General features: G+C 42.9%; 2 protein-coding genes across 3 annotated transcripts; one reads left to right on the top strand and one right to left on the bottom strand.

Annotated features, from left to right (window-relative positions):
• Nucleotides 1-2,996: 2,996 nt before the first annotated feature.
• On the bottom strand, nucleotides 2,997-7,800 carry LOC101775626 (ferritin-1, chloroplastic-like). 2 transcript variants are annotated; one of them, XM_022828831.1, is made up of 8 exons: nucleotides 7,150-7,800; nucleotides 6,088-6,275; nucleotides 4,892-5,986; nucleotides 4,696-4,756; nucleotides 4,526-4,613; nucleotides 3,707-3,801; nucleotides 3,497-3,562; nucleotides 2,997-3,369 (listed from the first exon to the last, which is right to left on the bottom strand). In XM_022828831.1, exons 3-7 carry the CDS (start codon nucleotides 4,978-4,980, stop codon nucleotides 3,548-3,550), a joined length of 348 nt encoding a protein of 115 aa, XP_022684566.1. In that variant the 5' UTR covers nucleotides 4,981-5,986; nucleotides 6,088-6,275; nucleotides 7,150-7,800; the 3' UTR covers nucleotides 2,997-3,369; nucleotides 3,497-3,547. The 2 variants fall into 2 exon arrangements, with proteins under 2 accessions (XP_022684566.1, XP_022684567.1); XM_022828832.1 differs by having other exon boundaries at nucleotides 3,740-3,801; nucleotides 7,150-7,796.
• On the top strand, nucleotides 7,661-14,717 carry LOC101773212 (WAT1-related protein At5g64700). Its single transcript, XM_022829469.1, is given in 8 exon segments — nucleotides 7,661-7,851; nucleotides 11,990-12,217; nucleotides 12,541-12,603; nucleotides 13,235-13,351; nucleotides 13,660-13,897; nucleotides 14,022-14,180; nucleotides 14,285-14,433; nucleotides 14,537-14,717. Coding segments are annotated over 8 exon segments (1,326 nt in total).
• Nucleotides 14,718-27,574: the final 12,857 nt, after the last annotated feature.

Here is a 27,574-nt window from a genome sequence, read left to right as displayed (position 1 = left end):
ATGGCCCTATATGCATCTCGTATCACCTGACCAAGGTCATCACTAGGGCTATTTTTTAGAAACCCATCTTCATTAGCCTCGCCCATTGTAGTACCTACCAAAGCTTGGCCTGCAACCCAGTCCGGAATGGTGTCATCTGCCTCCTCCTCCTCGCCATCTTCCATTACGACCCCTAGTTCACCGTGCTTGGTCCAAACCAAATAGTTAGGCATGAAACCGTATTTAAACAGGTGGATGTGAATAGTCCCCCAGGAATCCTTTGAATACTCCTTCTTGTTATTGCATTGGAAGCATGGACAACATACGAACCCATTCTCTGGCTTGTTCGCTTTGGCCACTTCGAGAAAATAATGCAAGCCATCAATAAACGCCTTGCTCCGCCTGTCTGCATTATACATCCATTGCCGGTCCATCTACATCGTATTACGCATGAAAATGGATTACACTTGACAATGGATTACGCGTGAAAATCGATTAAAGATCCAAACAACATGGTACAATACAACAACATGAAGATCCAAATACACATATTTAAATTAAAGTCCCAAACAACATGATACAATACAACAAGCCATCCACTGGTTATTATCAAGGAGGACTTTAAGCATCCTTGGACGGTGAAGATGAAGGTTCCGCTGACCCAACCTCATCCTTAGGTTTATTTGTACCGCCTGAAACGGTAGTACTAAGTGGACATGAAACACCCGAGACTGAGGGTGGAGCATAACGACCACCAAAAGGAGGTTCCTGACCCACGGCAACAGCTTCTTCATGACGTTGCTGCAAATAACGAAGCATTGGTTTTTCCAGCGCGCTCTTTTTCTTCGGCTTATGCTGAGGGCCAACTATGATTTTCCCCTTGCCGAAATAGGAACCACGATCGCCCCCACCATCGCCACTTCCTCCAGTAGCAGAAGCCATCTATGTACAAAAATTATTAACTTAACACTGCATAAGTTGTTGAACTTTAAGACCGTGATCATCTCGTGAGCATGTCCTCAACTGGGCGGCACCGCACTTCGTCATGAAAGAGGTTAGATGCTACGGAAAAGGGGACATGGTCACAATGTCCGTATCCACTCTTTCTCGTAGAATCGACCCTCCTTCTTGACATACGTTGCTGCTCGGCGGAGAACATCCTATGCGAGATGACCACGGTATGCAAGTTCAACAAGTATGGATTTGAAAAACCTTATTGAATTTGATAAGTTCAACAAGTAGCAGAAGTCATCTATGTACAAAAATTCTTTCCTTACCACTACAGAAGTTGTTGAACTTGAAGACCGTGATCATTTCGCGAGCATGTCCTCAACTGGGCGGCACTGCACTTCGTCATGAAAGAGGTTAGATGCTAAGAAAAAGGGGACACGGTCACGATGTCCGTATCCACTCTTTCTCGTAGAATCGAACCTCCTTCTTGACATACGTTGCTGCTCGGCGGAGAACATCCTAGCAGAAATGAACACGGTATGCAAGTTCAACAAGTATGGATTTAAAAAACCATATTGAATTTGATAAGATAAACCATCTAGACAAGGTAGCATCATTTTTAAACCACTGCAATAATGCATACTATATATGACACATCAATCTCCCTCACATTCTAGCTCAAAATACCTCTCCATTTTTCTACTTCATCATCACATTCTAGCAAATAATCTTTCCATCTCCAAAGCATAAATTAAAGCATAACACGAGGATGAAGTAGCAAACCTTCACAACACTTGTGTTGGCCGAGTGAAATTCCCACGAAAATGAGGGAAAAAACTTCGGGCAGTACCTCCCTTCCTTCGGCACCACCGGAGAGTAGGTGAAGCTCAGCTCTCTCTGTCAATGTGCTGGACTGGCTCGGGCTGGAGGAGGAAGAAAGTCCTCTGTCTTGGCCGTATATAATGGGGATGAGTTTTTATCCCGGTTAAAAACTCCAACCGAGACAAAAAGGAACACCTTTTGTCCCGGTTGAATGGTTAGTCCCGGTTGGAAGCTCCAACCGGGACAAAAGGGACACCCTTTTATCCCGATTGGAGGCTCCAACCGGGACTAAACTTTTTATCCCGGTTGGAACCTCCAACCGGGATAAAAGGGTGCCGCCACCGACAGCCCTCCACTAGCCGTTGCAACCGGGACTAAAGGGGGGCCTTTAGTCCCGGTTGCAATTACCAACCGGGACTAACTCTCCCCTCCATTTTTGCCTACCGTGGGGCACCCCTTTTGTCCCGGGCCAACTTTAAACCGGGACAAAAGGGGGCGCATCGAAAGCCAATTCTCTACTAGTGGTACGTGCAAGCTGCCTCAACTAATACAACTATAATAGGTACTTTTCTAAATTTATAAATTTATTTATATATTTAGATATACACTATATCTAAGTACATAATAAAAGTTATGCACCTAGAAAAATTAAAATGACTTATAATTTGGGATGGAGGGAAGTATCCTGAAAATTGAAATGATTTGCACGCCTTAAATTGTTGGCATCCTTTCTGGACACGGTTTGGGCGTTTAGCCAGTTTATACCGGCGGGCAACCAGCTTTTTACACTGCAGGGCTTTATCATGACCACATTCCCCATAATGAAATATAGGCCCATAAGCCAATTTTCTTTTACTTGTACACGCAATATCTAAAAATTTGTATGCATTAACAACACGGAATTGACTCTACTTCGACCCTTATTTTGAACTATATTTTCATAATTCATAACTCGTTTCAGCTAAAATAAATTCATTACTTTTGTACAGAAGTCAAAATCCCATATACTGACGAGGTGGGCAGGCCAGAGACAGATGCAGTCCCTCTTGGTCCGCACCAGCGTCAACCATTTCCTTTCGAGAGGGGTTAACTTCTCTGTCCGCCCCGGCTTCTGTGCACTTCTCCTGGTCTGGGTTGGGCCACATTACACGCTATGGGCTGATGGGTACGGCCCCGGCCGTGTCGAGCATCCATGATATGAGCCAACAACAACAGCCCAGCTGAACGTTGGGCCAGCCCTTATATTAAATAGTAAATCAACCCGTGTGCGCACGAGCTGGCTAGAAAACACCGTCCGTAAGTACCATTCTATTACAGCCATTTAATTTACACCATTTAATTTATATATTAACATCTTTCCTCTCAAAGGTAGCGACAAATATAAATGCTGATATCAGTAAACTTCTCTTTCCTTGAGCACCTTCCAACCCTACTCCACTGTTGTTTCCTTCCTTCAGACCTCTTCCTCAAGCAGCTTCTGATCAAAGTGCCACACCCCTGCACTCAAATCATATACATCTCAACAAAATCATGATGTTGAACAACATACTAACCGGGCCCCTTGCCCACTCTCCTCAGCTGGGCAACATACTTGGAGATCTTCTTGATGTCTTCGACCTTTCATGGAAGTGCAATATTTTGTACATCGTAATCACTTAAGTGTTGAGTTCAGGAAAACACGTGCAAAATAAAATAGTGCTCTGCATAATTTGTTACGGATAGAAAAAGATTTGGTTGCTTTTACCTGATCCGTAAGGAATTCACTCTCGATGAAGTCTGTCAGCTGAGGATCATTTTACCTTGTGGCCACCTGTTAATTATGGGCAAAGGTTCATTACAAAATGTATATGGCATAGGTGTTACGCTTGTGTCGACTCTAAATAAGTTAGTCATTTTTATTCACTTCAACAAATTTTCCAAGTAGTAGTATTTCTTAAGCCTAATCAAATAATACTTCTCTGTGAATAAGCATGTGAAAGCAACTTGCAGCGTGCAGGTTGTGCAGCTTCTCATTAACCAGCTTTTCCAGAGCTAGAGCCAGCACCATAGCTGAAATCAGACCAAACGCACACAAATCAAAACATAGCTGTCAGATAAGCCTCCAAATACTCCATACTGGACAAAAGGTCAATCCAGGTTAGAGGGTGTTTGACTAAACTTTAGCACCTATTATATCGGATGTTTGATACTAATTAGAAGTATTATACATAGTTTAATTACAAAATCAATTGTACAGATGGAGTCTAATTCGCGAGACGAATCTATTAAACCTAATTAGTCCATGATTTGACAATATGGTGCTACATATGGATTAATTAGTCTTAATAGATTCGTCTCGCGAATTAGACTCCATCTGTGCAATTAGTTTTGTAATTAGCTCATGTTTAGTCCTCCTAATTACCATCCGAATATTCGATGTGACCCTGCTAAAGTTTAGCATCTCGTATCCAAACATCCGCTTCCTACTATGTTGGTAGAGACCGACCACGTAGCTGAACCCCAAGTAAACATTTCAGGAACAGCCAGCCATCTATTCTATATGTCATGCTAATCACCGGTGTTTCAATCCTTTATTATCCATCCATATACTGAAAGCCAGCTCATACGACTATATTCAGTTACAGAATAAATTTCTTGTCCACAACAAGGTGGACTTTTGCCACTTCCCCTGCTCTACTGAGCATGCAGCCAGCAGCCACATATAAGGCCCTTCATATTCAGATCCCACCCTAATCAGAACCTAGCATCACCAAATAAGCAGCAAGCATCTCACCGTACAAAGCATTGCCTTTCTCAGGGTGGTCGAACTCTGTTAAGGGTGTGACAATGGACTGGAGCCTCACCCTCCCTCCACGTGTGTTCTAAAGCACAAGGAAACACACAGCATCAGTAACCAAGTATGTTTGAAAAGATCATAGCAACTAAGGACAGTGAGGTAATTACTTGGTACTTCATGAGCTTTTCATCTTGCTCCCTCTCCTCATCACTTGATTCCTTGAAGAACCTGTAGAGATGAACCCACATAAGAACATCATTGAAGGGAAGATTTTTTTTAAAAAAAAAGCACTGAGAAGATAATTAGTTCGGACATGATGTGTTCATGTGTTGCTGACTGAGGCTCGCGAAATGAAACGATGACTTGGCAAATCCCTTGAGAGCGACGTTGTCACGGTCGAAGTAGGCGAAGAGGGAGTGGTAAGCATAGGAGGCATACACTCCACACTGCATGATTCAGAGTCAAATGGATGTCATATTTGGTTGAATCCAAATCAAATTGCATATACGGCTGGAGTGGTTTACATCTTAATAACACTAAAATTAGTCTAATGTTACACCTTATCAACCAATTGCACCCAATTCGATTGAAACAAGGCAACAATTTGAAATGCCTGAATATCAAATCGATGAGTAGCAAATCAATGAGTAGTTCTTTTACAAGATCTGTGAAGCTGTAAACCTCTGCATTTGGACAGAAAGAAAAATAATTTATATGTGCAAGATCAATTGATTTTTAGATACCGGCAACTAAAGAAATGATCAAACCTGACCTTTAGCGCTACCCCGTCGGCCCTGACCTTGGAGGACTTGCTTTCAAAATTGAGAAATTGGTATATCTATGTTTTTCAACTTCAAGCCTACATTGCCAAATCATGATCATAGGCTAATCAATCCTTGTCTTGTTTGTTGGATTAAATTCTATCCGGCAATACAAACAAGTAATTGAGTTGAAATTTCCCCTGTACAGTGCAATGCCGTCCTCCATCATTGCATCAATAAGTGACACCGCCTCCTTTCACAATGAACATTCACTGCTGGTATCTATTTAGTAATTACACTATATATTGTTGTTTTTATTCTGAATACACTGTATAAGGGAACAGAATACAGTGCTACTGATTGCCCTACCCAGTGGAGGACCCAAGGATTAAATCGAGCCTGGGCAAAGCCTAAGCTGCCTTTCTTATCTCCAGCAGAAGGTTGATTTAGCTCAAGAGTAGCACCCCTGTTGATCGTTGTCAACAGTCAGTCAGTCACCACCTGGAAGCCGCTGGAGCCTTCAGTATATCAAAAACACAGGCATGCACACCAACATAACACACACACCAGACCTCTAAGGAACTCATAGTATACTGGATTTTGTACTTACAGATACAGCAACTAATGCAGGCACCATTAAAACATTATAAAAATCACAAATCTGGGTTCCATCTCTTTCAAAATTGGAATTATTCCCCTGCACGATTGGTGAACAGTCAAAGAAGAATCTCGGTTCTTATATATAATTTCTAAATTTGATAGAAAAATTGAAATAAAAACAACAATTAAATTCCTCACCTGAGCTGCGATGTCCCTTGACCATACAACTGTGTCAAAATATACCTAATAACTGTTTGGATCCAAATCTCCTAGAGTGATTAGGAAACAGCCTCCAGGTTTTTGACAGGTTTGGAAACAAACAATAAATATTCTGATAGAGCTAGTTCATTTGGCAAAACAATATATATTGTCAATAAGCATTGTTCCTGTCAAAAGAAGGGTAAGTTTCAATAGTTAATAAATTTACAAATAGACAAAACTATCAATATGCTAAAAACAGGATCTGCAGCAATACAATGCTTCTTAATTTTTCTATACCCCTCATGTAAAATATTGGGGAAGTGAAACAGGAAATGGAAACAGGAAAAACTAAAGGCTATTCCACACCCATACTCCTAAGTCCTAACAAGCTGAGTCCTTGCTGATTTTTACCTCCTACCGTACTACTTCACATACATTTACCTACAAAACCATGGCTGATGGCAGAAACTGGATCTCAGACACGATTGTGCAAATAAAAATTTCTTATAAGCACCAGTTAAGTGTCACTAAAGCTGAGGATAGCAGAGTTGTCAAGGAAATAAATACCATAAATGGATAACAGAGTTGTTTTGCCTTAAACCAAAAATTTCTTAACAATCACAACATGGATACAAAGCTTTTAATTTCTTCCAGAAATAGTTCCCATGCAAATCAATCAAACAACACCCAAATTTCTTTCTGAAAGAACATCAGCTGGTCATTCTGTCTGAAATAGTGGAAATATTAGCATGGAGAAAATCATGTTAGTGGAAATATTGGCTTGGAGAATATCAGCTATCCTACCCTTATATTAAGAGACCTGTATGGTCAAGTGCAATGTCTGGCTTCATACTTAAACTATATTCACAGACCTATATCCTAGCCTTGTATGTCCACCGACAAAACAATATGAAATGTGGGACAAACACCGGACAAAAAACAAAAAGAGCGAGACAAAGTGGTTTCTAGTAGATCCAACTAATAACCAGAACTAATCCGCCCAACTAATGATGTTTATCCAACAAGAAAAAGATAAGGTAGAGGAAGAGATGATGCTACCTGATTCTTGCGAGCTCGTTTGGTGAGGCCGATTGAATCAGCAAGGGGCAACAAGATGTGGTGTTCCATGTGCATTTGGCGGCTGCAGGGGTGAGCTGCACGGAGCTTCTTCTCCTCCGCCGTCGGAGGATGACGCCGACAGCGAAGAGCGCCTCCTTCACGCAAGACGGCTGCACGGAGTCTTTGTTGCTCCACTCATCATCGGAGGAGTATGCCAGCAGCAATAGGGGCGGCTCCGTCACCTTGCGCACGGGCACGCTCGGCCGCAACTCCTTCAGCAACAACCGCCGCCGGGCGTCGCAGGACTGGGCAGGAGAGGCGCAGCACGGACGGACGGGGACAGAGGAGCGACGTCCGTGAAGATGGTGGTGCCCGTGCGCCGCGGGTAGGGGATGCCGGAGGGAAGGGAGGAGGCGAGGAGCTGATGCCTGAGCGCCGGGCGGCGTTGGTGGACAGAAGGCAGTGGAGGTGACAAGGCGGACAGAGATGGCGGCGCTCACGCAGGTGGACGATGGCGGGGGCCGCGACACAGCTCGCTCGGCCGAACCACGGCGGGCGGGGCTCGCGGAAGGAGGAAGTGGTGCGGATGGCTGCGGCCCTGACGCGGGTGGGCGGCGGCGGGGTTCCTTCTCTGGTGGAGCCGGGCCAGCTCTTCTGCAAGCCGACGCCGCCGCGGACCCGCCTCCTGTTGCGGGCGGACGGGTAGTTCTTGAATTACGTTTGATGTTTTTCATCGTTGATTGTTTGCAAAAACAGCCAGGTTCGGTGCTTCATTGGTTTGCTAGATATTGTAATAATCTTTGTGAGTCACAAGGACAAACGAAATATGATGTATGTCAAAATTCGGTGAAATTTTGTCAAAATATGATTTTTTGACTGGTCAAATCAACCGGATCCCAGCCCAGAATTTCCGAAATGTTTTACATTTTGGATCCCAGAACCCTGCGATGGACCGCTACACTTCTATATGAGTTGAATCTTTGAACCAAACATGGACAAGTAAGCACAACATTAAAACGTGTTTGCAATGAAGAATGGTACAAGCCGTACTTCAGGATTGTTCTAAAAGTGAGATGTGCTTTGGTAATCGTCCATGTGTGAATATTAAAACGAGAGAAACAAATCTTGCGTTGACTGTTACCAAATCAAAGAATTGTCCATCTGATAGGGACAATTAACAAGCACTTGCTACATGTGAAGCACTTATAATCCTGCCAATATTTGTTTGTGCGGCACGTTGTAAACGCTCGTGAAGCAATGATAATGACCTACTTGTAAACAATTAACAAGAACTTGCTATGATGATTTTGTATTCCTGTAGCACGTACATCGTGAGCGGATCATATGATGTTGATTTTGTAAATAATTAACAAGCACTTGGTATGATGATTTTGTGTTCCTGTAGGATATCATGAACAACATCATTAATAAGCAATAATCGAAAATGAGTTGTCCAAATAATACAGCAAAATATTAGAACTAATGTCGATCTTGTATTCCTGTAGGACTTGGACATCACAAATGATTCCATTTCTACTCAATAATTGTCTTTTGCCTATATTGGTGTTTTTTATTAATTGCATCCTAGAACGGGCCCCAACATGAATTCCAGCTTGTGTTGTCTGAGGGAGCAGTATGTCGTCGTCTTCTAGAAATATCTTCAGGGACCAGCTTCTATTTCTCGGAAGACATACTCCTAAATTTTACAATGATAAAATCAATAGATGGCTTGTTGATGCCGATACACAAAATGCTCAACAAACATGCTGCCTAGGCAATAATATTGGTTTAATTTATATATGGCTGCAAATCATCAAGTGCAAAGAACTGAACAAGGTTGTTGGGTACAATCACTATTATATAAAATGGAAAGACCTTGGTTGTAAATTACAGTGATTTTAATTTGTTCTAGATAATCTTGGATTTATACCTGTACCAGCTAAGGTATGCTTGATGTTGTGTATAGTTTAAATTTCTAATTTTCTGAATTACTATCTTTCATTGATGTTTTCTGGCATGACCTCTTATAACCACCACCGATTTCATTATTCCATATACTAATTACTAAGGGCTTGTGCAGTGGGCACTCTTGCGATGTTCTAAATTTTCCATGCCACCATCGGTGTCCCTGCTAGAGCTTGCAGTGTCATTGCTACTTGCACGCAAGGGCCAACATCTGAAACCTTTGTTTACGAAAAGAAAATAGCAGCTGGGAGCAGCTTCGAGAATGGATGATTAGTGTGGAATATTAAATGTTTCCATATTCATTTAGCCAAACCAAATTATTGCTTAATCTGGGTGCAAACCCAAAACCAGCCCAAAACGGACCTCCCGGTTAGTAAGAGTCATAGACCCCGAAAATCCAACCAAAACTAACTATTTGAGACAAAAAGGATTCGTAATTTCAACCGGGACTAAAGAGAGGACCTTTAGTCCTGGTTGGTGGCTCCAACCGGGACAAAACATCCCCTCGTCCCACTAACTGTTACAACCGGGACTAGAAGGCTTTAGTCCCAATTGATCTTTACAACCGGGACTAAAGCTCCCCTGTCGGTGGTCTTTAATGGCTCATTTTTGACTCGGGATTAAAGGCAAGGGGGACAAAAAGGTTGGATGGAAGGTGAGTTCTCTAGTAGTGCATGCAATATATGTTTATTAGATGATGCCATGTTTATTAATTCGTTCATATTGCCCTGAGATGGATGTAGATTCAGATTGGCTGGAGAATTAGAAAAGAGGGTGTCCCGTCGACTCAGCCTACAATCAGAATACTCCCAATGATCATTTGTTGATCCTTCATAATGAAATGCTTTCCCACGCGAGGCGTAAAAAAATTGTTTAGTTAGAGATGGGATTAGACTTGGGCCTCCAAAGTCCAATTGGTCCTTTTCTTCGTGGACCTTAGTGTCTGTTTGTAACCACAACCATTTCCATTATCGCAGCCCCAACTACTAAGCTAAAAAAAATTATTGATTAAGCCTGCTGGGTGCACACACACCTAAACCAATACCTAAACCGAGCAGTATATGTTAATTAGTTTTTATTGATATATAGCACATTTATTTCGTTCAAGTGTTTAGCTATAGGATCACTCAATGCAAAACACATGTGATTGCAATGTGCTATACACATGGCCCAAAGATTGACGTAGATGCAGTTTGGCCGGAGCCCTTGAAAGAGGTGCCACTGATTCAGACTACAATCAGAATACTCTTAGATAATAAAAGGCATGTGATTGCAATGTGCTATACACATGGCCCAAAGATTGACGTAGATGCAGTTTGGCCGGAGCTCTTGAAAGAGGGTGCCACTGATTCAGACTACAATCAGAATACTCTTAGATAATAAAAGGCGATCTTTTATTATTCAGATTCGACACTATAATCATTACGGGAAACAGTAAACTATAATGACCACGGGAAACAGTAAAGTTGCCGAGTCAGTAAACTATAATCACTACGGGAAATAGTAAAGTTGCCGAGTGCCGCAGGCACTCGGCGAAGATCCAAAAACACTCGGCAAACAGTTTTCCGAGTGTAACACTCGGCATACAGCACCTGTCATATTTTGTGTGGCAAACAGATGTTTGCTGAGTGTCAAACCTCGTGCACTCAGCAAACCTTTTGCCGACGGCCAAAAACACACTCGGCGAAAACTAACACTCGACGACAACGGCGGTGACGGCGTCCAAATTAACGGCGCGTTTGCCGAGTGCCAGGCCAAAACATGAATCTTTGCCGAGTGTCGACCTTGAGGCACACGGTAAATTCGAGGCGGTTTGCCGAGTGTTGGCGCGTTGGCACTCGGCAAATACGTGGAGCTTTGCCGAGTGTTATGGTCATGGCACTCGGCAAATACGTAGACCTTTGCCGAGTGTTAGCCAAAACACTCGGGAAAGAAGCGACAGGAGGTCGTGCAACTGCCCACTTTGCCGAGTGTTAAAGCCAAAACACTCGGCAAAGCTCCTCTTTGCCGAGTGTTACACTCGGCAAAGTGGACAGTACCCCTTTTTACCCGTTTTGTCACGTATAACGGACCCCTCTCAATTCACAATACACATCATCACAGGCATTTGTAATAAACAATCACAGACATAATTCACAACCACCATTACCAGCATTATTCATAAACATCACAGGCATAATCCAACATAAGTATGAAACAAGTCATAAATCCAAGTTCAAGTCACAACTAAGTTTCATCCAAGTTCGCAACTAAGTCTAGTTCCAATTAGTCTTTACAATCGGGACTAAAGCTCCCCTGTCGGTGGCCTTCGATGGCTTATTTTTGACTCGGGACTAAAGGCAAGCGAGACAAAAAGGGTTGGATGGAAGGTGAGTTCTCTAACAGTGCATGCAATATATGTTTATTAGATGATGCCATGTTTATTAATTCGTTCATATTGCCCTGAGATGGATGTAGATTCAGATTGGCTGGAGAATTAGAAAAGAGGGTGTCCCGTCGACTCAGCCTACAATCAGAATACTCCCAATAAATACTAGAAAAAGAATCGACTCAGACTGCAATCAGAATCTTCCTAATAAATATTAGAAAACATGATCTTTGATGATTCGGACGCCACACTATATAGAGAGAGCGTGGCTAATCCCCTTGTTTACCAGCTTACTTTGATCACACTGGACGAATTGGAGATAGCTCACGGTTCAGCAAGCTATTTTCAGAAAAACACACTTTGATGTTATACCACCTAACAGGTTATCTATGTTAGTTTCTTCCCCATTGTCTGTCTCGCTGCTAGATGATACACACCTGCACTTATTACTATGTATATATGTCTTAATGTATATCTCTCCTCGTTCTACAGCTATTCTCCTTGCAGATCCAGCTACATCTATAGGCGCTTTGAGATGGAGGAAAAGAAGCCTTATGTGATTGCCATCATCGTACAAGTGATCTACGCTGGCATGTTCGTCATCAGTAAGGCGGCCTTCGACCAGGGGATGAACACCTTTGTATTCATCTTCTACCGCCAGGCCGCCGCATCTCTCCTGTTGCTTCCTGTCGCAGTTTTTCTTGAAAGGTAAACACCTATGATTAGCATTCCCATGTAGCAACCGTAATAAGAAAGTAAAGTGATTTTAGGTGACATTACTCCCACCATTTCATAATATTTGTTCAGTCCACATACCTAGGTGGCATATATTAATTATTGATCGATATTAAATGGAATCATGTCAAATTTGTACTCAATGGATAGATCAATAGCTCATCTATCCAATAAGACAAGAACGACACGACTTATCAGAATATACTTTCTTTTTTATTTTGTTGATGTGAAAAACATTATGAAACAGAGGTTTTATATGTTTTTGTCATTTCCATATTCTAACTAACTACTGATGGATATTTTCTGAAATCTGTAAATGGCAGGAAAAATGCACCACCCATTTCATTTAAGATTATCCTGAAGCTCTTCCTATATGCTTTCATGGGGTATGCAGCATGTTCCGTTGTTTGAGCATTTCTCGCATTGAGATCATACTGCAATGAAAACATTTATATTATAGTTGTATATGTGTAACATGCTTGTAATTTATTTTCTATGCATACATATACTAAATGACGATATGCTCCCTCCGGTTTCACAAACTTGACTTTTCAGACATGATCTCACGGTAAATATGTTGGAGAGCTACATCTAAACAATAAAATAGTTAATTTTAGCCTCACTTCCAACATCGCATTCCATGGGACGGAGGGATCATCTTCATAGAGATATAGCTTTACCATGAAATCCAACCTTTAAAAACTGCATACACATTTTATTGAGCTCATTTTTGTTAATATAATTCATACAATAATTAATTGACTTACGGTCTAACAAAACAACACCATGATCTATGCATTGTAAGAGTTGTATCGTTCTCTCATTATATAACATTACATATTTGGAGAGCATGATACAACTGATTGTGATTAGAACAGTTGATTGTGATTAGTAACAGTACTCCAAGACGTCAAGTTTTTGCAAGCATTAGTCAAAAACTTTAAACTCGAGTTTTTGAAGACTGGAGGGAGTAGTTGACACTGAGACACAAACTCAATTTGAAATGTGAATTTCCAGGAATACATTTAGCTTAAACTTGTACAACTTAAGTATGAAGCTCACATCAGCAACCGTGGCATCTGCAACATTGAACTCTCAACCTGTGGTCACCTTCTGCTTGGCGCTGCTATTAAGGTATGTTATCAGTTATCACTATCGAATCCATCCACCGATATGATTCAATAACAAGAGCAACACTTAGATAATAAAATTGCTCTGGTCAGTGCATGTGCCTTAAACTTGGGAGTTGGCAATCAGAATATTTATCTATTGAGATTGAGGAAAACATGGCTAATAATTAGCTCTAATGGATGATCCAAATGGGGCCTAAGCTAGTGTGGTATATGCGGTATTGTATTACCAGTCTCTATCCTATTTTAATGATATGCTAGACTATGCTACTTGATCATGATTGAGTTGTTAATTAGATGTATGGCATACAGGATGGAGGTGGTTAGGCTGAGGAGCTTCTCTGGAGTAGCCAAGGTCACCGGTGTAGTGCTTTGCCTTGCGGGGGTTTTGGTCATTGCCTTATACAGCGGACCTGGGATAAGCCCTATCAACCATCACCGTGTCTTTGCTTCCCATGCTTTGGGAACTCGAAGCAGGGCCACATGGATCAAAGGGACATTCCTCATGGTCCTTGCAAACATGATATGGTCCTTGTGGCTTGTTAAGCAGGTATGTTCACAATGGTTGTAGATGTGAACTAGAATCCATAGCATGATTACTACCCCGAGTTGGATGCAAATAGTTCTAATAGTCATCGATTTATTTGTTTCATGCATATATGTATATGGCGCAGGCTGCGGTACTCAAGGAGTACCCGAACAAGATGCTTATGACATTATCGCAAAGCGTTTTCAGCACGGTGCAGTCATTCATTGTTGCGGTAGTGGCCGAGAGGGACTTTTCTAAGTGGAAGCTCCACCTCGACATCAGCTTACTGGCAATCATTTACAATGTAATAACAATTCAACTATTAGTTGTAGGAACTTGCTACTAAGTCATCTTGTAATGATGATAACTAATGGACTGCTTGCTGCGTGAATTAATCAAATGAACCAGGGATTTATGGTGAATGCCGTGTCCTTCTATTTACAAGCATGGTGTGTGGAGATGAAAGGCCCCGTCTTCCTCACCTCCTGGACTCCACTAAGCCTTATACTCACAATATTCTGCTCCTCCGTCCTAGGAGAAACTGTTCACCTCGGCAGGTAACAAAATTCATTGGATCAGAATAGCAGCAAAAGGAGTTTACATCAGTCTTATGAATAAATTCATGGAATAGTCTTTCTTTTATTTTATTTGCAATGGCAGTATTGTTGGTGGAATACTACTGGTCGGAGGCCTTTACAGCATGCTATGGGGTAAAAGCAAGGAAAACAAGGTCTTGCCATGCAAGGTGAATACATTGGGCATCGGTGTGCAAAATGAACAGGAGCACCAACACATGGAACAGAAGAAGGGCACGGAAGAGCAGCAGGTTGAACAAGTCTGAGTGATGGGTCTGATCAACAAAACCTTGTTACTTTGCTTTTTTAGGAACACAAGGGGCAAGCCCTGTTGGTTAAAATATGGTAAAACAGAAAAGTGTTAAATATACAGAGGAAAAGAAAGAATGAACACGAAAAAGAAAACAAAAGAGAGAGAACTGTCGACGGAAAGGACTCAGCCAAATACTAATGTCTGGAAAATAACTCTTCGTTCGCATATGCATAAACAAGGCAAATTCAAAAGTGAACTCTTAACTGTCAGACTATATTAGAAATTCTCCATATATGGTAGTTTATGCTTATTTCTAATCCCATCTTGCTTTATCTCTAATGAAGTCTATGTGCGCCCTAAGCTGTGCACTTCAATATGATATCATGAGTTTTATGGAATCTCCTAGAAAGAGCCACTCTACAATATCTGCTATGTTGAAGCTATGAAAACCCACTAGTACAGGAACTATTTCTACTTGCAATCGGTAAGCCAATTCTAGAGCCAGTAGCTCAGCGCCACTGTAGATTAATCACTTTCACTGTAGATTGAAACCACTTGTAGAAATTTCTACTGCGTTCCTAATATTTCCTTCTTTTTTGAGAGGGCGTTCCTAGTATTTCCAATGGCAGTTCAATTATGAGAACCGCCAGTAGGAATAAGATTTGGGCTATCGAGGGCCGAATCTGTGAGATGGGCCAAATCTGAAGTTGTCTGAACTGTACGTACGGTTTAATGCTTTTCCTTTTCTTTTCTTCATTTAAAGGCCATGGCCCATGGGGTTGGCCTGAAGCCTGATGGATACCCACTAAATTTAGCACCTATCATGTCGTATGTTTGATACTAATTAGGAGTATTAAACATAGTTTAATTATAAAATTAATTGCACAGATAAAGTCTAATTTGCGAGATGAATCTATTAAACCTAATTAGTCCATGATTTGTTAATGTGATGCTATAGTAACCATTTGCTAATGATGGATTAATTAGCCTTAATAGATTCGTCTCGCAAATTAAACTCCATCTGTGCAATTAGTTTTGTAATTAGCTCATGTTTAGTCATTCTAATTAGCATACGAATATCCGATGTGACCTTCTAAAGTTTAGCCCCTCGTATCCAAACACCCAAACACTCCATTTACGGACGTTGCTCACGGTGAACTAAAAAACCAAAAAAAATTGTGCTGTGCCAAAGCCGGCAAATTATATTCTATTCAATGCATTTGTGAAGGCACGAAAATGGATTGGATACGATATATACGAATACGGATATAGAACGTTATTTTTTTCTCGAATCGAATGCAGATACGAATAGTATCGGGACGTGTCAAATAATGATATTCATCATATTCACATATTAAATATCCAACTTTGAGTATCTGGATTCGGATGTGTTACGGATATTGACCGTCCGAATTCGGATATGAACTATACATTTGAGTATCTGAAGCCTTCGGTCGGACGAATGGACAGATACCACGTTCGGTTTCATCATTGCCTTTGCCTATCCAAACAAAACTGAATGGCAATGTTCAGAATTAGCGATCTTTGTCAATGTGAATGTGAGTATTTCCACGAGCTAAATTTTAGCTAGCTAAATTTAAGAGCTAGCTATATGAATCCAACAAAACCTAGTTAAATTTTAGCTAGCTAAATATTCCTTTAGCTGGTTTAACCTAGCTAAACCCAGCTAAAATGATAAAAGACCAAACTGCTCCTCCACCCTCCTCGGAAAAAGTATTTAAAGTGGGAGTGAGGGATAAGATAGACAAATACCTTTTCAACTATCATTTAGCTAGAGGATCCAAACACCCTAGCCCTAGCTAAAGTAGCTAGTTAATAAAATAACTAAACTTTAGATAGCTAAACTTTAGTTGTGTGGATTCAAACTCTTCGAGAAAAAGAAGATGCAATTAGGACGTTGTTGAACAAATCTGGCGTGTCTCGGGCGGCTGCCTGGCCGGACGGCGGGCGGGGTGGGGAGGTGGCAGGCAACGATGGTTGCGGTGGTGGTGTCACACCCGGTTTTATAAGGCCAAAACCGAATGCAAACCACATGCATCAGTGAATACCATTACAATATCATACATAAGCGTAACTTTAATACAAAATGACCCTTGGTCTAAAAGAGAAATACACTTAAGGGTTCTTGCGGAACGGGTCTTCCATCAAACCACAGGCAGTCTTCCGAGGGATCGCTAGCCTAGTATGGAGCATTCGAGTCGAAGCCATCATCTTCCTAGTACTACACTTCTTCTCGAGCTTCTTAGCGGTGGCGGGAAAAACATAGCAGGAGTTGAAAAGAATAACGTGTTGGAGGTATGCCCTAGAGGCAATCATAGAGTTGATGATATTCCATTTCTATTCATGATTTCTATTGTGTTCCTTGAATATCCATTAAAGGCTACTTGAATTGATTTGCAATTATGTGAATTGTGTGTGAAACTCTTTACTTGTATGGTTATTCTAAAGTTGTCCCTAGTCGGAGTTCATGTGAGGATACACATGAATATCAGACTAGCACATGTATTAGTTGATGACTATGTTTCACAAGTCATGGATATGAAGATGTTGAACTAATAATGTGGGAACATGTGGAGACATGTGCTAGGACTGACCCAACACGAGAAGTAGTTCTCTCTTTAAACAACACATATGCTTTGTCCTTAGACCTGAGATTGTCGCATGTATTCAAGATGTGGATCGACCTACTTAGGGACTATCAAACGCTACGCCGTAACAGGGTAGTTATAAAGGTAGCTTTCGGGTTTGTCAAGAAGCATGCTATGAGACATGGTCAATCAAGATGGGATTTGCCCCTCTTTGAAGATAGAGTTTCGGGCCTCCGAAGTTTGGAACGTTAGGACGCTTAACTCTGTTTTGCAGGATGTATGTATCTTGTGATCAGTATGGTCCCTTTGTGTATGTGATGTATGTGTGTAACTCATTCGTGACCTGTGTGTCGCGCGTACGGCAACACGGTAGGAGCCATATGTGTTGTCACTTTAATGTATTTAATGGCCTGCATACCAATCTGTGATGATCCAAGCTACTATGTAATCTTCATTACTAGCTTTTTACTAGCTATTAGGCGTAATAGCTTATTCTAGTTCTTGGAGGACTCATCACCAGGAGGATGGCGCACATGGAACTTGGAGATGGAGATCACCATGGTGAACAGATTCTATGGAGATGGAGATCACCATAAGAAAATGAGCCATACTGTGTCATAACTAATGCTATTCTGTTTATGTTTTACTTTCTGCATGCTGTGATGTTAGAAGTAGAACGATCCCTCACAAAGTTTAAGTTAGTATGCCCTCCCAACTAAAACTTGCACCGTCCCATGTCTTGTACAATTAGTGGTGGGTCTATGAAATTAGGGTGCCACTAGTTTTCCTTGATTAGATAGGTTTGTGTCGGACACTTACACGCATAAGGGTTGGTTTGCTTAACAAGGTTAACTTAACGGTTAAGGACCTTGGGGCATAAAGGTTGGGCGCCGAGACATGGAGATGTCACCCAACAACAGGAGTCATATGTGATATGATTAGCAAAAGTTGCTTACCGATCTACCTTGTTTGCAAGCGGTGATGCTAAAGCTCACTAGTAGACTTGTTAGTTGTGGATCCTGAATCACTAAGTTTCAATAGAGGGATATTGATTTTAGTGGGAGCAGATTCTGTTAAAATAGTTTAATGTGATTTGCTCTATCATGGATACGTTTGTCTTAGTGTATTTTGCATTACTTTTGTTGGAGATTAAATGGCACCTACCAGCACTACACCGTTTGCTTTGCGTTCGGTCCTAGAGAAGGACAAGTTGAATGGAACAAATTACTCGAATTGGAACCGTAACCTAAGAATTGTTATCAGGACCGATAAAAAGGAAGATATTCTAGACACCCCACTACCACCAGTACCTGCTGATGATGCATCTGCTGCCGTTAAGGCTGCTTACAAGAAGGCATTTGATGCTAATCTTCAGGTAAGCTGCCTTATGCTTGCTTGCATGGAACCCGAGCTGCAGATGCAGTTCGAAACAAATCATGAGGCACACGATATGATCGTGGCGCTCAAGGACATGTTCCAGACACAGGCTAGGACTGAAAGGTTCAATATGTCCAAAGCCTTTTTGGAGTGCATGCTAGCAGAAGGCGCAGCAGTAGGACCACATGTAATCAAGATGGTTGGTTACATTCAATGGTTGGTTACATGCATGGGACGGAGAAGGGTCTGAATGAGCTGTGTGGCATGCTTAAAACAGCAAAGGCTGACATCAAGAAAAGTGCTAGTAGCAGCCATGTGATGGCTATACAGAACAAGCTTAGCTTTAAGAAGAAGGGCAATTCTTGAAAGAAGAAGGGCAAGGCTGGAACGTCCAAGCCAAACCCAGCGCCCAAGGTTAAAGCTGGACCTGCTCGAGACAAAGAGTGCTTTTATTGTCATGAACTTGGTCACTGGAAGAGAAATTGCAAGCAATACCTAGCTTCATTGAAAAATGGCGGAAGTAAGAGTACTTCCACCTCAGGTACGCTTGTTATTAATGTTATAGACAACATATTTCTTGCTGATACAATTACTAATTCTTGGGTATTTGATACCGGATCGGTTGCTCATATTTGCAATTCGATGCAGGGAATGATAAGAAGTAGAAGCGTGGAAGAGGAGAAGTTGATTTCCGCGTGGGCAATAATGCAAGAGTTGCTGCATTGACCGTCGGGACGATACAACTCCACCTCCCGTCAGGATTTATTATGGAGTTGAATAATTGTTATTTCGTTCCTAGTTTAAGTCGAAATATTTTGTCTCCTTCATGCTTGATGAAGGATGGTTATTCATTTGCGAGTGAAAACAATGGTTGTGTGTTCTCAATGAATGATGTGTTTATGGCTTTTGCACTCATTGTGAATGGATTATTTGTTTTAAATCTTGATGGTTCACCTATCTGTAACATAAGTGATAAAAGGCCTCGGCCTAATGATTTGAGTCCTACCTACTTGTGGCATTGTCGTTTGGGTCATATAAGTGAAAAGCGCATGAAGAAGCTCCATTCTGATGGACTTCTAACTTCGTTTGATTTTGAATCATACGAGACATGTGAGGCTTGCTTGCTAGGCAAGATGACCAAGACGCCTTTCATAGGATTTCCTGAGAGAACAGTAGACTTGTTGGAACTCGTACATAGCGATGTATGCGGACCAATGAGCACGACGCCTAGAGGAGGATTCCAATACTTCATAACTTTCACTGATGATTTTAGTAGATATAGCTATGTCTACTTGATCAGGCACAAGTCTGAAACCTTTGAAAAGTTCAAGGAATTTCAGAATGAAGTTGAAAATCAGCGTGGCAAGAAAATTAAAGCCTTACGATCTGATCGTGGAGGCGAGTATTTGAGCCACGAGTTTAGCAATCATCTAAAGAGTTGCGGAATTGTTCCACAACTTACGCCGCCTGGAACACCTCAGAGAAATGGTGTATCTGAGCGACGTAATCGAACTTTGTTAGACATGGTTCGATCAATGATGAGCCAGTTGGACCTACCGTTGTCATTTTGGGGATACGCTCTAGAAACAGCAGCTTTCACACTTAATAGGGTATCATCTAAATCCGTAGTTAAGACACCATATGAGATGTGGACTGGAAAGGTTCCCAGTTTGTTTTTTCTAAAGATTTGGGGATGTGAAGTGTTTGTCAAGCGACTTCAGTCAGACAAGATCACACCCAAGTCGGATAAGTGAATTTTCGTGGGATATCCAAAGAAAACTTTAGGATATTATTTCTACAACCGGTCAAAGGGCAAAGTGTTTGCCGCTCGGAACGGGGTTTTTCTAGAGAAAGAGTTTCTCAAAGGAGAAAAGAGTGGAAAGACAGTGCATCTTGAAGAAGTTCAAGATGAGCCGATAGGGCAAGAATCAATGAGTAATACTAACGTAGCAGAACAAGTTGAGATACCCATGGCAAGAGAAGCACCGCCACAACCACGAAGGTCGGCAAGGCTCCGCGAAATGCGGGAAATATTATTGTTGGACAATGATGAGCCTGCGACATATGCAGAAGTAATGATGGACCCAGACTCCGAAAAATGGCAGAGTGCCATGCAATCCGAAATAGAGTCCATGGGAGACAATCAAGTTTGAAACTTGATTGACCCGCCTGATGGTGTTAAAACCATAGAGTGCAAGTGGATCTATAAGAAGAAAAAGGATATGGATGGAAATATTCACATCTATAAAGCACGACTTGTCGTAAAAGGTTTTCGACAAGTTCAAGGAGTTGACTACGATGAGACTTTCTCGCCCGTAGTGATGCTTAAGTCCATTCAGATTATTCTAGCTATAGCTGCATATTTCGATTATGATACAGCTTGAGGGTTTTGTCGATCCGAAAAATGCTGAAAAGGTATGCAAGCTTCAAAGATTCATTTATGGATTGAAGCAAGCATGTAGGAGTTGGAACATTCGTTTTGATGAAGTGGTCAAAGGGTTTGACTTCACCAAGAATGAAGAAGAGTTTTGTGTTTACAAGAAGGTTAGTGGGAGCTCTGTAGTATTTCTAATCTTATATGTGGATGATATATTGCTGATTGGAAATAACATTCCTATGCTTGAGTCTGTAAAGACTTCACTGAAAAATAGTTTTTCGATGAAGGACTTAGAGGAACCAACATATATTCTGGGCATTAAGATCTATAGAGATAGATCAAGAAGGCTTATAGGATTAAGCCAAGATACTTACATTAACAAAGTGTTGAAGCGGTTCAGCATGGAAGAGGCAAAGAAAGAGTTCTTGCCTATGTCACATGGCATACATCTCAGCAAGACTCAGTGTCCTTCGACTGCTAATGAGCGGGATCGCATAAGTAGAGTGCCATATGCCTCGGCTATTGGATCTATCATGTATGCAATGATAAATACTCGCCCAGATGTTTCATATGCGCTAAGTATGACAAGCAGACACCAGTCTGATCCAGGTGAGAGTCACTGGACAGTGGTGAAAAACATTCTTAAGTACTTGAGAAGGACTAAAGATATGTTCCTCGTCTATGGAGGTGATGAGGAGCTCGTTGTAACAGGTTACACCGATGCTAGTTTCCAAACCGACAGAGATGATTCAAAGTCACAATCAGGATTTGTGTTCACGCTAAATGGTGGTGCTGTTAGTTGGAAGAGTTCCAAGCAGGAGACGGTGGCCGATTCTACGACAGAAGCCGAGTACATCGCGGCTTTGGAAGCTGCGAAGGAGGGTGTTTGGATTAGGAATTTCCTCATTGAGCTTGGTGTGTTCCCAAATGCGTCCAGCCCATTGAATCTCTACTGTGATAACAATGGGGCAATTGCGCAAGCAAAGGAGCCAAGGAACCACCAGAAGAACAAACACGTAATGCGGCGATTTCATCTCATTCGAGACTTCGTTAACCGGGGTGAGATCAAGATATGCAAAATACACATGGATCTGAACATTTCTGATCCGTTAACAAAACCACTCCCGCAGGCTAAGCATGATGCGCATGTAAGAGCTATGGGTATTAGGTACCTTCTAGATTGACTCTAGTGCAAGTGGGAGACTGTTGGAGGTATGCCCTAGAGGCAATCATAGAGATGATGATATTCCATTTGTATCCATGATTTATATTGTGTTTCTTGAATATCCATTAAAGGCTACTTGAATTGATTTGCAATTATGTGAATTGTGTGTGAAACTCTTTACTTGTATGGTTATTCTAAAGTTGTCCCTAGTCGGAGTTCATGTGAGGACACACATGAATATCAGACTAGCACATGTATTAGTTGATGACTATGTTTCACAAGTCATGGACATGGAGATGTTGAACTAATAATGTGGGAACATGTGGAGACATGTGCTAGGACTGACCCAACACGAGAAGTAGTTCTCTCTTTAAACAACACATACGCTTTGTCCTTAGACCTGAGATTGTCGCATGTATTCAAGATGTGGATCGACCTACTTAGGGACTATCAAACGCTACACCGTAACAGGGTAGTTATAAAGGTAGCTTTCGGGTTTGTCAAGAAGCATGCTATGAGACATGGTCAATCAAGATGGGATTTGCCTCTCTCTGATATCTCTAGGCCCCTCGAGTGATCGGATCCGAAAATGCATGGCCATGCTACGTACGGTTAAGAGTTAACCTACAAAAGGATTCCGAATCACAGGATTGAGAAAGAGCGGTCGGCTTGAAGCTAGACCAAATATCATGAGGCAAAGGGAATAGCATGTATATAATGTTGTGATGGTTTGTCTGATATGATCTTCGTGTGCATATAGGAGTTGGCACGTCTTGCTAGAGGCCGCTACCGACTATTGGGCCGAGTAGGAGTACTCGGGCCATGTCTATACGTATCCGAACCCATAGGGTCACACACTTAAGGGGCTGGAAGCCCAATTCGGATGTCATCCGAGTTGGATTAGGTTTAGAAGTACTAATGGGCCTCGGACCCAGAGGCCCGTTAGGAACCTCTATAAATAGAGGGGTAGGGGCGCCCTAGGGTTTACACCTTTTGGCGAAACACATCTGCCGCGCCTCCCATGCCCTCGCATGTTGCAACTCATGGATCTAGCAGTCCGGCTTGCGACGCTTCCTCCCTGCACGTGTGGATACCTTGGAGGTGGATCGCCTGCAGCACTTGGACGAGCCACGATGAGCCGCCGATGAGCCACGACGAGCCGACGACGAGCCGCGGCACGAGGGCAATCTTGCTACACGTGGACGAGCTGCTGAGGAGCTGTTGGACGTCGACGTGATCGACTACGTACGACTACGTTGATCGACTTTGCTGCATCGACGCGAATCTACATCTTCCGCACCAGTAGTGCGTCAAGTGGTAATCCCGTGATCCTTATACGACAGTTTTCCTGGTTTACACGGTAGAAAATTTTATTTGCGCTAGTGTAGCCTACCTCGTATCCCAACATAACGATGAGTACATTGAAATGTACTCCGCAAGTGAGGGAATTATATGATATGAGGCCAAAATAAGGAAAGGCTTACCCTGGTTATAAAGCACATAAGCAACTTTTCCTAAACCTTAATTACCTTAGCACCTATTTATTAGATGCGATCACCAACACCATAAGCTCCAAACCACCAAGCCAACCCCTCGAATTCCATCCGAGCACCAAAACCAACACTAGATTCCATCCAGCATCCAAGCCACACCAGGGTAACACCTCCTAGCGTCCAAACCAACCATCCATCTCCACTAATCACGAAGAAGTCCAAGCCGCTCTTGACCATGTGCACGGCTGATATATCAGTTTTACACTCTGCAGAGGTTGCACACTTTACCCACGTGTTGTGTTCCCAATTACGCCTCACACTTCCAAGGTGATCAGCCAAGGTCCCACTACAAGGTCTTTCAGAATCGTGACTTCCCACCGGCAGACACCCACTAAGGATTCACCGCTAACAGGGGAGTCTATTTTCCTCCACTGTAGAAGCCCCATCTCGTGCCAGTCAAACCGTCCGACGATAAAAACCAGTGGGACAACTACTTAATTGACCAGGTCTAGAGCTATGTAGCCCTCATGGTTGCGCGGTTAAGCCAGGTTACTTCTCCATGAAATGGTCCTTCCAATCCGAGTAGGCAACCCACGTGTCAACGACACAAACCAAATAAAATCCAATTGAATCAAAACCATCCACCTGGTCCATCCATCCTGCTGAGATTCCCTAATTACCATGTTTCTACCAAAAGATTACCAACATGTTCCCATTGCATAAATAATTAATTAGGTTTAACATTATAATCCCAACCACCCAACTGGACTGCAAGTTAAACATGAAACTACCCATAACCATCCAACCGGGGTTTCAAGGAATATGTAGGAAATATCTAGTAAACCCTAACAAGGGATTCCAATTTAAGACACAGCATGCAACTAAGTTTAACTACTCTAATAAAATAAAATAAATAGGAGTAAGAATGATCAAGGACACTTGCCTTTAGAAGAAGAGTGTTCAACAACTTTGAATTGTTGAACTTGGAGGTTCACCGACGGCTCGCTTCCTACACGCGCAATCAATTGGAAATAGCGCACAATAAATAAAAGGAAAAGTACACCAAATAGTATTAAAATAGGATAAAAACCTTACTAATGTTTAGCACGCTTCACTACAAACGCATGAGTGCAAGAATTGCTTAAAACGGAGCTACGATTAAAAAGATATAAGGGTTTGAAGTTTTAGCAACCTATATGTAATTATTTGAAGTCGGGAAGGGCTTAAACAGAATTATAGCAAGGATCCGAACAGTAGTTAAATAAGGAAAAAAACAAGATCTTTTGTTAAAGTACAAGGAGCAGGGTTAGAATAACAATTATCAAGGTATTAGGGTACTTGAGTGCAAGATTAACATGATAAAGAATAATTGTGCCGTGATTACCAATAAGGATAGGGGCTGGAATGCAAAAATTAGGTTGACTGGGCTCAGGTGCTGATTTGTCGCGCACGTGGCGCTGACTGGGGTCCACATGTGCTTGCTGACTGGGATTATGTGATACACGTGCCATTGTTTCATTGGCTCACAAAGGGGTAAGTTATGATCTAATCTAGACCGTTGGTTTTAGATGTAAAGGCTACTAACTCATCTCCTTCCCTCAGCACGGCACAACGACGACGACACACGGCGGCGCCATGCACGTGCTCCTGTGCGTTGCCGGAACTTCACCGCAAAACGGCAGATCGGCCTACGGTGCACGGAAATCGACGGGAAGTGGCAAAACGGAAAGCCCTCGGGATGGGGATCTCACCTAGGGCATCGTGGAGGGCAGCGGCGGCGCAGTTCGGGCCCAGCACGGAGGGGACGGCGAGAGGCGGAGCGGCAGCCAGTGCTTCGCCATGGACTCGGTTCCTGCTGCACAATGGCGACCAGACGCGTGGGGCTTCCTTCTTGTCTGTCCTGCAGCGTCGAAAAGAGCGAGACAGAGATGAGGGAGCGCAAGGGAGGGAGGACAGGGAGGGCGACGTCGTCGTCTTACTGCTCGGAGGCGAGGAAACGGCGGCGGGTCTGTTGCGCTGGAAGGCGGGTGGGCTGTAGATGCGAAAGGAACGAGGGGGATAGCACCGTCTCGTTTTATAGAGTGAGAGAGGGGAACTGCGGAGGGATCAGGATCCTCCCGATGTGGGCGTGGACGTGCGGGCGAGGCGCAGGTTGTTGCGTCGCGGCGCTTGGGATAGGGATGATGAGCGGGACCCACTGCTCAGCGAGATAACGAGGAGGTGAGCTGGGTTGGGCCTCGGATAGGAAGGGTTTTTGCCCAAGAGATGTTTAGGATTTAAACTAACTTGAATCTAACTGAAAATTCGATCGAAATTTGAAATACATTTTGCATCCAATAAAAACCACATTTTTCATCCAATAAAACCTAGTGCAAACTATATGGCATGAATGTACAAAACAAAATTATATAACATATATTAATTATTTTTCAAAAAATACAAGATTTTCCAATAATTAAATGCTTTGCTAGCAATTAACTGTTGAAAAAATTATAAATATGAGAAAAATCTATTGTTTTATTAGTGTTAATTGTTCACATCCCAAAACTGGAATTTTGAGGTGTGACAGGCAGCGGGGTGGCGGGCGGCGCCTCCGGCCAAGCGCGTCGGGGAGAAGAGGTCGGGAGGAGAGGGATGAACAGGAGACCGTCGGGCGGGGAAAAAATTAGAATGAATCGGTATGCATGTTTAACCGGTAGCAAAGTTGGGTAATTACCCCCGACTTTATGAGTCGATTTATATTTGAGAATTTTGAAGTTGCAAATGAGGTGCTCCGCCAAAATGAACTGAGGCTCCAAACACTCCGTAGAGTTGGGCTGCTTAAAAAAAGTGGAGTTAGGGCAACTCCGGCCTCTAATTTGAAGTTGGAGCCATGCGCCTCGGCAAACAGTCTCGTCGGAGACATCCGGTGAGAAAAAAGAAAATCGAAGCTGCAGAGGTTCTTGCCGAACAAACGTGATAGGAATCGCTCCAAAGTCCAAACTCCGGCTCACTCTTTTTTTTTTTCAAATAAGAAACTCCGGCTCACTCTAGAGTTGACTCAGCTTCCCCTGTCACGATCGCTCCCTCGCCAATTGACTTTTTCTCCGCGTCTCATCGTCTCCCCGCCGGCACCTCGCCAGTCGCCACCACACAGCTGACAGCTCCACTGACCGCACCGGTGCAAGCTGCCCACGGCGCGGCGCCATGAGCTGGAACAATCCCCCGCCCGCCGTCGCCGCCGATGCCCCCGGCACCGACCACGGCCGCCTGCGCGAGCTCGGATACAAGCAGGAGCTCAAGCGCCACCTCTCGTACGCCGCCGTCTCTCCGGTATCAGTTTGACCATTTCTTGTTCTGCTTCCTGCTGGTTCGCTCGATCTTTACCTGCTGGTTCTTCCTCGACCGCGCTTGCAGGGTGCTGTCCAACTTCTCCATCTCCTTCTCCGTCATCTCGGTGCTGACGGGGGTCACCAAGCTCTACAACACCAGCCTCACCTTCGGCGGCCCCGCCACCATGACGCTCGGCTGGTTCGTCGCCGGTGCCTTCACCATGGCCGTCGGGCTCTCCATGGCCGAGATCTGCTCCGCCTTCCCCACCTCCGGCGGCCTCTACTATTGGAGCGCGCGCCTCTCCGGCAACCGTTGGGCGCCGTTCGCCGCCTGGATCACCGGATGGTAGTTCCGCTGCTATCTTCCTATCCACCATGCATTATTAGTCCTTATCATCAGTTCATCGAATTTGTAGTTTCAACGGTGTGCCATGCCCATGTTCCGTTTAGTTGCGTTGGCCAGATGAAAATGAAATCTTTGTACGCAATTATGCGCCCCACCCTGGTCAATGTCCCTCCTTTAATATTACGAAGGAAG

This window comes from Setaria italica, chromosome VIII (assembly GCF_000263155.2).
Source record: "Setaria italica strain Yugu1 chromosome VIII, Setaria_italica_v2.0, whole genome shotgun sequence".
In the NCBI taxonomy this organism is placed as follows: domain Eukaryota; kingdom Viridiplantae; phylum Streptophyta; class Magnoliopsida; order Poales; family Poaceae; genus Setaria; species Setaria italica.
The sequence above is the reverse complement of the archived record's forward strand: the minus strand, read 5'-3'. Positions and strand labels throughout refer to the sequence as shown.